The sequence below is a fragment of the Pholcus phalangioides genome, unplaced genomic scaffold, assembly GCF_987345545.1.
Source record: "Pholcus phalangioides strain wild (caught in Gottingen) unplaced genomic scaffold, Ppha-v1.0 ptg000013l_1, whole genome shotgun sequence".
Classification (NCBI taxonomy): Eukaryota; Metazoa; Arthropoda; class Arachnida; order Araneae; family Pholcidae; genus Pholcus; species Pholcus phalangioides.
The window spans coordinates 29632759-29645373 of record NW_028301606.1 but is presented as its reverse complement, the minus strand read 5'-3'; the positions used below and the strand labels follow the sequence as shown (position 1 = coordinate 29645373).

At 32.8% G+C, this 12615-nt stretch overlaps 1 protein-coding gene across 1 annotated transcript in view; it reads left to right on the top strand.

Annotated features, from left to right (window-relative positions):
• IleRS (Isoleucyl-tRNA synthetase) overlaps positions 1 to 12615 on the top strand; it is a 37458-nt gene that overhangs the window by 24018 nt on the left and 825 nt on the right. The window contains exons 22-29 of the mRNA XM_089241164.1: positions 1979 to 2091; positions 2425 to 2527; positions 4135 to 4218; positions 4901 to 5035; positions 5888 to 6046; positions 7102 to 7197; positions 10044 to 10220; positions 11232 to 11458. Coding sequence (XP_089097290.1) covers positions 1979 to 2091; positions 2425 to 2527; positions 4135 to 4218; positions 4901 to 5035; positions 5888 to 6046; positions 7102 to 7197; positions 10044 to 10220; positions 11232 to 11458 — 1094 coding nt within the window. The remainder of the gene's footprint in view (positions 1 to 1978; positions 2092 to 2424; positions 2528 to 4134; positions 4219 to 4900; positions 5036 to 5887; positions 6047 to 7101; positions 7198 to 10043; positions 10221 to 11231; positions 11459 to 12615) is intronic.

The following is a 12615-nucleotide window of genomic DNA, read 5'->3' as shown; positions in this document are numbered from 1 at the left end:
CTCGCAGGTATTTTGAGTTTACTTACAATAAAAAAAATTATCCAATTGAAAATCGCAATCTCTATCTACAAATAAAATTTGTGATCAAAAGGAGAACTATTTATGAAAAGATCACAGAATCCTGCAATTCAAAATTTAGTTTAACACAAGGGTTTCCAAATCAGATGAAAATTGGTCATCAATCTGATAAAAACTGAGTTAATGCATTTGAGCCGTAAATAGAGGCAGATTTAACGGTGAGCATGCCTTTGGCCCCTACTTTACACGTTTTTCCTAATTTAAAGGGCCTATTATTATTTTTTTTTTTATGCCCGGGCCGTCAACTGACCTTTATCCGCTTCTGGCCGACACTTAATTTAGAGCATCTTCACGATACTGATTGTTGACTTAATATCAACATCTTGCGCTCCATTCTTGGTGTTGTGTAAAAAAATCCTATTTTTAGACCTCGGAAGTTATTAAAACGTTTTTGTCTCGAGTCGCTATTATGACCGCAATAGGAGAGGGCGGGGGTCTGGTTCCACGGGTATTGAACGAGGAAAGGTGCCGAGTTTACTCTTTTTCTGTTAAAAAGAGTGGATACCGGCCCCGGGCGATAGTAAATTTCCATTCGTACTTGCGACCCGGGTTGCTACATACCGTGATCAGATCTAAAACTGGGAGCGGGGGGGGGGCAATACCTTGGACGGCGTTTTTGATGGAATGGTATACTTCAGAAAAGGCAATAAAAATTCCTTTGCAAAATTATCGAATTTCGCAGTCAAGAAGCAGTAAAATTGTGTTTCCCCTTCAGAAAAAACAATTGTATTACGGCCATGGTAAATCGGGTGCCCCGGGTGGGGGCGAATTCTTTGTTTTTGTTCGTTGAAAATTACGGGAGGAGTCAGCGCTAACGTGGCGACTTTTTTTCGTGCTAAAATAGGTAACCCTGACAGCAGCATCCATAAACCGTGCAGTCAGATCCGTGCTGACCCCTGTAATTCCCAAATAAAGTTCGAAAGTCTGATAAATATATGGAAAAATTTATAAACATTCTTATCTTCATTAAACCAATTATTTTTACTTGTACATCATACGTGCACTACACATATTATGCAATAAAAATTTAAATAAGTGTGAAGATTAAAAACATTCATAACAACATTATCAGTCTTGTAATGTTCTTTTTTCACCATGTATCAACAACCAAAACAAACACATTACCATTTGAATTCACCATCTTGGACCACAGTTATGTTCAGTTAAGTACTTAATTGATGATTTATCATATTTACAAACACAAGCTTGTGATTGAACATAACCTTAGTTAAATATGATGAATTCTGGGTTTATGACCAAAAATTAATAAATTAGATTTTAAAGAGAAAAATTAGTTTGCCAGTGATTTTACTGCCCGCTAATGGGGCGTGTGTTACATAAGGCCGTATTTTACGGGACCGGGTATCAGAAAAGTGTCTGCTAACTGGAGGTGTCCGTTAGAGGAGGTTCCACTGTAATTAACACATTTGCATCGGGGAAATTAAAATTCTTGCTTCTAAAAAATGTTGTTGTTGGGAAGCAATAATTCTTATTTTACACAGGTGTTGAAATATCTTAATATCAATAAAATATGCCAATTTATATGAACGTTTTAGGAAAAAATGCCTGACATGAATGTGTTAAAGATAAATTTTACCAATTAAGGGTATTGATATAATTTAATTAATTTGGCATCGAATGCTGTATAAAGACCCTTAATTGTAAAAATTTATCTTTAATTTATCTTTTATTAATTAATCTTATCAAAAACCTTGATATAATTTAATTAATTTGGCACTGAATGCTGTATAAAGCTTTTTGTTCATAGACAAATCAGATAATTTTTTGGTTGTCATTTTTTAGCAAGAGAATTTTTCCTGTCTGATATTTATTTTTTTTAATTTCTAATTTCTTTGTTGGTATTGAGTGTTAATTTTTAACAGAAACTGTCATTCAATAGGCTCCCTTTACCCCTTACTTGACTGAGCTAATGTACCAAAACCTGAGGCATATACTGTCCAAACATAACTCTATTGGTGATAGCATACATTATTTGTATGTTCCTGATCCACAGTAAGTTTATTTTTATTAACCTATGGTTTACTGTTTATCTGGAAGTTCTGTGATACAAAATTTGTCTTTTGATATCTAAAATTTTGATGTCTAAAAGTTTAAATGGATTGGCAATCATGGAGCAACTAAAATGTTTTCCTATTTTAGTTGTTTTGTTTGTGGGAAAAAAAATTAGTATTTTTGTGTAAATATTTTTCTTTTTTTTAAACACATCCTTTTTGTACTATTTCTATTGTGAATGTAGTTCAATCAGTATGAAGTTTTTAAAGTATTTTATCAACTAATTTTTTAACTGAACATTGATTTCTTTTTTCTTTTCTTTTTTTTTTTTAGACAACACCTCATTGACAAAGACGTGGAAAGGAAAGTTGCAAGAATGCAGACTGTAATTGAAATTGGACGTTTGTTGAGGGATAGGAAAACTCTTCCTATTAAGGTATGGGACGCAATGGTGAATTTGTTTTTCACACAGAAAAAACTGATTTTCATTGTTTTATTTGACTATTAGCACACTTTTCTCTAAAATAATTTGTGACAAGTTTTTTTGTCATGTCACTTCTATCAAAGTTGTAATATGTGCATCAACCTAAATAAAGTTTGTAGAGTATATGAGGTAATAAACAGTGAATAAATACTTACCCTTTCTATTTCATAGTAATGCTACCAATAATGTGATTGATCCAGTTGAAATATTTAACTTTTTCTTTTAAATGTTTGACAGTGAGATCTCTACTGTGGACTCTCTTATGGCCGTATTCACCAACAGAGTTTAAACTGCAATCGAGGGTTAAAGGATTAGCGATCGACACAGATTGGTTAATATCTTCAATTTAACCAATCCTTTTAATTCAATCCTTTCACCTGTGATTACAGTTCAAATTGTGTTTGTGAATACAGCCGTAAATGTTGATTATTTATTTAAGTGAGACTTATCTAACTTGTTCTCTCATTTAACAAAAGCTTTCATTTCCTCCTCCTCCCCCCCCCCCCTCATATCCAGAGCCTCTAAACATATCCATGGTTCTGAACTTTCGCTAATCTGAACATTAAAGGAGAATTAAACAGAAAAGTTTCACATTCTGCTAAATCATGGTGTTTCTTACCATATGCTGAGTGTCAGTTAAAGATGCTTTTTTATAAATTAATTTTTTAATTCAATTTAATTACAGCTGGTCCAATTAATTGTGTTGGTTAATCAATGAATTGTTAGTTGCAGTTAAAAATTTTAGTTTAATTAATCAACTCGATCAATCTAATTAAAATTTGAGTAAAAAGTTGGTAATTTGTCTTGATTTATTTAATGAAACTGATTAAATGTCCTAAATTATTGTACCAACAGATAAAATTTTTGATAAATGGTCATATTTAAAAACATTTGAATCTATATTTTGATCAAATTTTTAGCATTGAGAAATACAAGTCTATTCAATGAAAAATTGTGATCATTTCAGTTTCAAATTGAGTTTGATGGGGGTTTTAGAAGGCAAGACCAAAAGTTATTGTCTCCACTATGCACAGTAGTTTGTATTCTTGGAAGTATCAGTTCCTTTCTCCTCACAAGCACCATTTAAGAGGAGTTTTTTGGAAAAACAACAGTATGATTAGTCAGTCAATTAATTGATTAAAAATTTTTGATTAACCAGTTAAATTTTTAATCAGTTCCCATCCTTAAATTAATAAATCTTCTGATCTTGCTACCATTATTTTTTCAAGGTGGATTGCAATTATTAGTTTCTTTTATGTAAGCCTTTGTTCAAATCCAAAGAATACAATTTCTAATAAATTGTACGAAATCAGCTGTTGTGGTTTATGACAATTTTATTTTCTTTTACGTTTGACTTATTTTTAATCTAAACAGAGTGAAAAATGCACACAAATGAGTTTTTTGATATAAAAATCAGAAATTATCTTTTTGTGATATGCTTAATGCATTAATCAAATGATGTATTTCAATTGTTAATTTAAATTTATGATGTTCTCAGCTTGATTAGCTATTGCAATTTTAGTGTAATACATAGATTATCCATAAATTATTTTCTTCAGTATCCGCTACCAGAAGTGGTTGTGATTCACGAAGACAGTGAATATCTTTCTGATATCAAGTCTCTGGAAGTTTATATTCTTGAAGTAATTATGGCCATTTTTTAAACTTTTGTTACTTTACGTAACTTTTTATGCACTAGAGTGTTAGAATAAGTTAGATTGTAAAGCATTCTAAGTATTCTAGTAAAAAAGTTTAATTTTGTATCACTTGGAAGATCAAAGAATAGACTTATGAGCATGGTTACTCATTTATCCGGAGTTATTAATTTATCTTGTATACTCATGTATAAGCCCCCCCCCCCCCACACTTCAGGACCACCAAAACCGCAATAAATTGAAAACCCGTATATAAGCCTACCCCAAAAAATCAGTGCAATTTGGAGAAAAAAATCACATATTTTCATGCAAAATGAATAGCTTACGGAAATTTACAATAGAAAATGATTCAAACTTCAAAGTTAGCCACCACCAACCAATGATGTTTTCTATTTCTTTGCCTCGGTTTGACATCAGTTCTGTGGGGTTTGAACATATCCCATACCAATAATGCCTGTTTCTTGAACACTTTTACAAAAATTACTACTGATTGCGGGGGATGAATATTTTCTCATCAAAAACTGACCCAAGTATAAGCCGCTGCCCCCCCCCCCCCACTTAGGGAATGAATTTTTCCACAAAAAAACTCCCCTTATACATGAGTATAAACTGTAGTTGTTTTCTGTGAAATATAGTTTATCTACCTTAATTCATTTCTTTTGTGTTCCAGGAACTCAATGTTAAATCATTGCTTGTAACTTCAGAAAAAGAGAAATATGGTGTATCTTTACGTGCTGAACCTGATATCAAGTCATTGGGTATCAAGCTGCGAGCTGCTTCTAAAACCGTTATACAAGTTGTTAGAGTAAGTTGCAAATTTTCTGGACGGATTACTCACATCTGTCTCAAATTACTCAAATCTGTAGTTTGTATGATTGTACCAAAAAAAAAGTATGGAGAGAATGTTCTTATTTTTTTGCATATATATTAAAATTTGAATTGTTATTATGCGATTCAAAAACCTTTTCAAGAGGTGTACATAAGATTGTGATATGCACATGACTAATTATTTAATCTTGATAAGTTATTTTTTTGTTGATATTAATAGTATCTTGTTGATAGGGGTGGTTCTCTGTAGTTATCTCTTATTGTTTCTTCATGAATCCAAGGAAAAAAATGGGCCAATAATCTGAAATCTGAAAAAAAACAATTGATCATGAAATCACTATTTAAGCGATATTTGTTGTATTTCTTGCTGTGGCTTGTTTTGAAAAATTGTTTAAATTTGTGAAATGAGTATAGGATGTAATGGGGTTTTTTTTTGTCTTTATTTCAATACAGTCAAACCTTGTTAGTGCGTCACCCGGTTAACACGTCACTCTGCTTACCGGGTCACTTTTTCGAAGTCCCAATTGTCCTCAGGCAGGAATTGGAACAGCTATGGTTCACTCCGTTTAACGAATCACTCCACTTACTAAGTCATATTTTTGCTCTCCCAAGAGTGACTCATTAACGAGGTTTGACGGTATTTAAAAAAAAAAAATCCATGTTGATCTGAGAAGTTGTATTTTTGTTTATTAAACACAGTATATTTTATAATTGATACTGGGCTTTTTTTAGTTATTTCATTATATTCATCGTCAAATAAGCATTTATTTAGATATTTTACATGTTCTTTTTTTTATATGTTATCGAAATATAATTATTCAATGAATAGGAATTAAAAGAAGAGGAGCTGCAAAAGTTTGTCCAAAATGGATCGATAGAAGTATGTGGTCATACCCTTGGTCCAGAAGACATCCGTTTATTGCATAGCTTCTCAGGTGAAGGAGCTGCTGATCTTTCTGAAAGATATGAAGCACAGGCCGAAGAAAAGGTATAATATTACTGTAAAATCAAACTAAGTGTGAATGCAGGTCTGGGAAATATTGTCTGTGCAAATTATATTCCCATCAAAATAGGAAAAAAATACATAAACATAAATCAATACTATTTTGCTTCTCAGCAGCTTTCTTATATATTCTCACAATAAGCTAATGATTAGAAATGGCTAATCCAAACCCAGTTAATCGAAATATCTCCAAAAAGGTGCTCAAAACAAAGCGATAAAGGATGATGTCCATGCAGAGGGTCATTTTAGATGTGATACATCCCATCAAACTTGCCACACTAGACTATAATTGTAAATAAAATATTATAGGGCTCCTCATGTACCAAGGACCTACCAGCCTTTGAGACTGTCCTATGTGTATGTATTTTTGTTTGTCCAATTCAGTGTGTGTACTTTCTTTCAAACCATCTATAAATATAGTTTATTGTCGTTAAGACAATCTACCACTGTTATAACCCCAGAAGAAGCGAGTTACATTGAAATTGTGTCGGTGTACTTTACCTACAGCATTGTGTGTGTAATCATCAATTTTCTAAATTAGCATGTCATACATATGATGTATATGAATGAATATGTACAGCATTACAGATCTGCTTCTCAATGTGATGAGACTTTTTGAGGTGTGAAATCGACTACCTCAGGTTTGAGTACAAAATTATTTCTTTCCATAAATTTCTGAGATTTAACTTGCAGCCTTGACACTTCCCTCATGATGTTAGTCAAAATTTTGACAACCACACTTGTATTCAGTGTATGCATCATATTCCTGAGAAAGAAAGATAAGCAGCAGGCTCTATACTCTCAATCATTGTAAAAATACAATCATTATGTCTTTGGCTCTTTTCTATAGGCCTCAGCCAAGCAATATTGAATAAATAACACATGAAGACACCTGAAGTATTTAATAACAAAAACATGCTTAAAAAATAACCCCAGTTATCTAAATGGTTCTATTTCGAATAGGTCCCAGCCCCAATCACTTCAAGTAAACTGGACTTAATAATGCATTCAGTGATTCATAAATTTGTGTCTTCCTATAGGTTCTTGTTTTACTGAACATTCAACCAGATCAAGAAATGCTGGATGAAGGTATAGCTAGAGAAGTTATCAATCGCATTCAGAAACTGAGGAAAAAAGTAATTATTGAATTTTATTTGTTAAAACGCACATTTTTTTTTCATTTGCATTCTAAAAACATGTATATTACAGTATAACTTCTCTTAACAGTCACTTTTTTTTACTGCCAAATAATATCCTGGGGGAAAACCCTATATAAATAATGCTTTTTAAACCCATGCTTGAACGTCACCCTCAGGTTCAAACACTATTTCAGACCTGCCAACTCTCTCGATTTCGGCGGGAGACTCCGGATTTTTCATCCTTCCTCTCGCTCTCCGGATTTTGGCGGAAAATTAGATTTTACGCAAGCTTTCACGTTGTCTTGGCATCAATGATTACCGTCGCCATTAAGGAAAACACCCATAGAGGACAGCCGTAGTCATTTCCATCGAGCAGCCGTAAAAAAAGGCTGTGACCGCATTTAAGCAACTGGCAAAGATTTCGTTTTCGTAGCGTTTATCTGCAATCATTTATCAGGGGCATGACCTTGGTTGCCGAAATTCCTATATAATCGTTATTGTATTCCATTAACAGCTGTGCGGTAAACACGTTTTTTCGTCCGCAGCTTTGTAATTCAAATTTTTTTTAATCGTTTCTTCCAATTAAACATCTTCAGAAAGAAAATATAAAACTTTAAGCTATATACAGCTAAATATAAAGCTTTTAAGAATTCATATACCGTAGATTATCAATCACTGATAGCATCCATGAAAGGAAACACTTATAATTTATGAACAGTATATAGATGTGATTTCTCTATTCCGCATGGAAAGACTGACATGGAATTATATTCTTCTCAGGGGCAATGCAGAAGCTGCCTTGGGGGGGGGGGAATGTAACGTTTTCTTAATTTATTTTAAAAAAATAAAAATTTCCGAAATTTTTTTTTATGAACTTTTTTTTGATCGAGTCTATGAGTGTTGGGTGGGGGGGGGGGGCACTCCCTCGGGAGAATCTCCGGATTTGAAAAGTTGGCACGTCTGCTATTTTCACATTCCATTGGATTTTTAGATCTTGTGGCTCACACATTCATACCCATAGCCTATTCAATAGCATTTTTTCTGACTTTGGGCGATTTTAAGGAATTTTTATGAACAAACTTTTGTTCTTATTTTCATTTCAGTTAAAAAATATGTTTTGTCTCCAGAACAATAAGTAATGTTTAATCATTAATCAGTATTATAAAACTTGAACATTGAAGGAAGCATATAAAATCATGTTTTCTTTAATTGGTAGGGTTTTATCAGACCTCAAACGAATGAGGAAACAGCGCTTCCCTAAAAAACTTTTTCTTCATTTTCAAGCCGTTGTTCTGGGTGTGGTTTATTTTCAGCATAGTTTCCCAACCTTTTTGTCCCATCGGCCCCTTCAGAAATTTCTTTCTCCCATCGCCCCCAACACATTCTAATCCATAGGATCCTCTGTTATATCCGTAGCTTCTACCTCCCCCCCCCCCCCTGAAACTTTCATCGTCTCCAAGAGGGTATTAACGCCCACGTTGGGAATCACTGATTTACAGGAAATGTTTTATTGTAAATTGAATTGCTTATTACTTACATTATTAAAACTGGGTTATTTACAAATAAATTATTTTAAAGCCTTCCCCAATAAGAACGCTCTCTTTTATGGTCAATTTCTTTTGTTTCACCATACTCCAAAAAAGAGGAGTTTAACTGTATTTTTTATCAATAGATCATGGCCATAATAGGCAAATTGCTGAATAAGAATTTTCCAATAAATGTCCAACAAAATTCAATACTTTGTTAAACAAATTGGTTACTTTAAATTTTTTTTTTTTTTAAATGATATATTGTTTATCATTATACAGTAAAACCCCTCTTAACAGAAACTTATATGCAGTCACACTTTGACAGCCAAATTATTTTCCCCTTGTATAAAAAAAGTGTATATTTCAAACCCCTGATTTACCGATAAATTTGTTATGCTGGTGTCCGCAAAAGAGGTTTTACTGTATAATATTCAATGAAACAATTCTCTGTAGATGTCATGCTTGTTACTATGTATTATGTCCCCAAAGCAGAATATTTAGCACTGTTCTGCGACGAGCCCTCAGCTAACTGGAAATGTTCTGCTGTAAAAATCCCCATTCATGTCATATAGTGTTTTTTTTGCACTTTTTCTTAAAATTCTTCCAAATTGTTCTGCAGTAGCAGTAATTGTTCTGTGATGTACGTCGCAGATTTTGGCACATTCTGCTTTGGGGTATTATGTTATTCCTAACTTTTTTTCTCACAAATTCAAGACTTTTAAGTGTGAAAAAGCTAAAAAGTAAAAATTTTTGGGTGCTAGATAGTTATTATGAAGTACAATTAGATTTTTTAATTTTTATTTTATGGTAGTCTAAATTTTTTGATGAATATACAGTAAAACCCATCTTTACGGACACCTCTCTTTTATGGCGAAATAATATTTCCCTCTTGTATAATAAATGTCTGACTATTCTCTAGAAGCAATAGTCATTAAACAGAAACTCTCTTTCTTTGGCCAATGCGCATAGAAGGCTGACTAGAAAAAAATGGTAATGCTTGGAAGAATGCGGGGAACGAAAGGAAGAGGTAGACCAAGCACCAGATGGATAGAAGAGGTGTTGCAAAGCACTGGAATGAAGCTAGCACAACTGAGACATGCTATGAATGACAGACCAGCTTGGAGAGACATGATCTAGAGAGTAACCAGGAGTCAATCGACTCGATGGTTCCTAACAATAAAATAATAAATGTGTGAATTTCAAACCCTTGATAAATGGATGCCCCCTTTTTTTTGCGGACAATTTTTTTTGTCCCGCTGGTGTCCACAAAAGAGAGGTTTTACTGGAAATTCAAAAGTTATTTCCAATTTTCAGGCGCATCTAGTTCCATCTGATCCAGTTGCTGCTTTTGTTTCCGTCTCTCCTGCAACAGACCACCTGAAAACTGTGATAGATAAATTTAGAAGGTTCATAAAGAATACATTGAAGATTCCCCTGCATTTTTTTCCGGTTCCTTCAGGTTCAAGAATCATCATAGAAGATACTGCTGAGGTTTGTATATTTCTTCGAAATTCTAATTTTTTCTAGTTCTAATAGGATTTTGTCAAAAATACGACGGAGTCATCATTTATTTTCTTCCCAATCAGTTTTTTTTTTACTGCAAAAATAATCTGAACTGTGGGAGAGGGGTGTTATCTTGCATATGTCAGTGCCTTCTAAATGTAGATCCAGATTTGTGAATATGTTACAAATAAGACTTAAATAAGGCCGGGATTACACTATAAAGTTGGGTAAAATTCCTTTTATAAAACTTGAAAAATCCAACCAATAAAACTCAGATTACATTTGAGCAAATGTAACATATAATCTTATTGGTTGAATTTTTCAAATTTTATAAAATATATAAATTTTAGAAAACTTTTATGGTGTAATCCTGGTCTAAAATTTTAATGCACATACATATAATATATTATTAATTAATAGTTTTAGTTAAACATAAGTTTTTGAAAAGTGTTTGTTAAAACAGAATTTTTGTTATAATGATATTCGTTAAAACAGGATTCGACTCTATTATTGTTATATAATGCAAGCAATCTACTTTTTTTTAGAATTTGACCATTTTGCATACTGAAGTTGATACTTAAAACCACTGCACAATAAAAATATAAATATGTTGTTACAGATACACACATACACCTCAATGATTTTAATACAGTGTATCGTAATAGATGAAAATAAGCATTTCATCTCCTTATAATGAAAACCTCATACATCAGAAATTTGCACCTTCTCATGAAGAGCAAAAAAATGATGAGACCTCCCATTGAATAACACACAACAGGGGTTTATTTTTTTCTTTATTCAGATATATTTTCGATCTAAAATTATCAGGAAGTCATTTTCGAAAACATTGATGTGTGAGGTTTACATTATAAGGTGACTATTTATATTTAATCAATCATCTAACCTTCAAATCTAAAAAAAAAATATCTATTGTATTTTACCCTTTGTGTATTTTTTATTCTGACTCACTGCAAAATATATCCAATTATTTTATTTTAGCTGAAAGGTGCCAAGCTTGACATTGTTATCACCAAAAAAGAAGGTTCTCTGGATAATGTTAGAAGTTCTGCAAATGTTAGTCAAAACTGTGTGGACTCTAAAAGAAGCAAACCTGTTCAAAATGCAGTCTCTGTTGACAGTGGTGATCACAGAAAAAAACAAAAGACTTTTCACAAGAATTGTGTTATCAAAGAAGATGAAAGTTGTCCAACCCAACCATTTTGCAGGTCTAACAAAATGCATGTCTCTTTCCACTATAATTCATGCTTCAAACATAATTGAATGGTCCTAAGTTTTGTTGAAATCTAAAAAAAAAATTCACGGATCCATGTCACTCTCAATTTTCCATATTATCCAAATTTCTTGGTCATATTATTAAAATTGAGTTGGTCTTCAATGATCAGAAAGGGCAGTATTCTGCTTTCTCCAGTCATTCTAATTGAGTAACTACAGTGTTAGTTATGCAAGTATGAAATAGATGTATTTACATGAAAGACTCACTGATGCTGGTCTGCCAGATTCCGCTAGGTTTACCGGACTTCTGGAATTTGAATTCATATTGCCAGATTTCAATAGTTGCCATCAACATGAAAAGAATAAAAAGTTTGAAGAAAAGAAATATTGAATTTTTGCTGTTTCCCTCTCTACCACTGTTCACATTGTTTAGAAAGTGACCTCCTTACCCACCCACCCATTTATATAGAAGAATGCTTACGACATCTCATCACCTGAATTTTAAGCATGGTACCCTGTATGTTTGATTGTAAGACTGCTGGTAGACAATTCAATGGGTAAAACTATGACAGCTATATTTCATGGTGAAAATTATGGGAAATCAGTATTACTGGAAAACATGAGACGTTGCCAGTTGTGGGCAGAATTTCTAGTTGATGGGAGGGAAATTGAGAGCTTCTATAAATCTCAGTTAATCAGAATGACTGCATGAAGGAAAAGTGTTTAACACAACAAAAATGTCCAGTAAATATCAGAAATTCAAGGAATAATTTTTGAAAAAAAATTTGGCATTTCTTGTGAATAAGTCAGACAGCAAATTGATGGCAAAAAAATATGGGAATGTCCTGTAAAATATGGTCATCTTATGTGTTATTTCTCATGTTGCTTCTTATGACCATAAAAAAATTTGGCATACAAGAGTATGTTTTCCCTGTTATTGCAGAATTTTTACCTTCTGAAGTTTGCCAGGTCTGCGGATGTGTCTTTCGACTCAGCCTGCCTGTTATTTATGTAAAAGATAACTTGACAGCAAATTTTGTTTATGCTTACTGCATTTCTTTGTTTAAGTTCTAATCTGTTGATCTTTTGTCTGTTTAAAAAAACAAAATTCTATGAGTGTAACCAATTTTTCATTGGAAACACATATTTT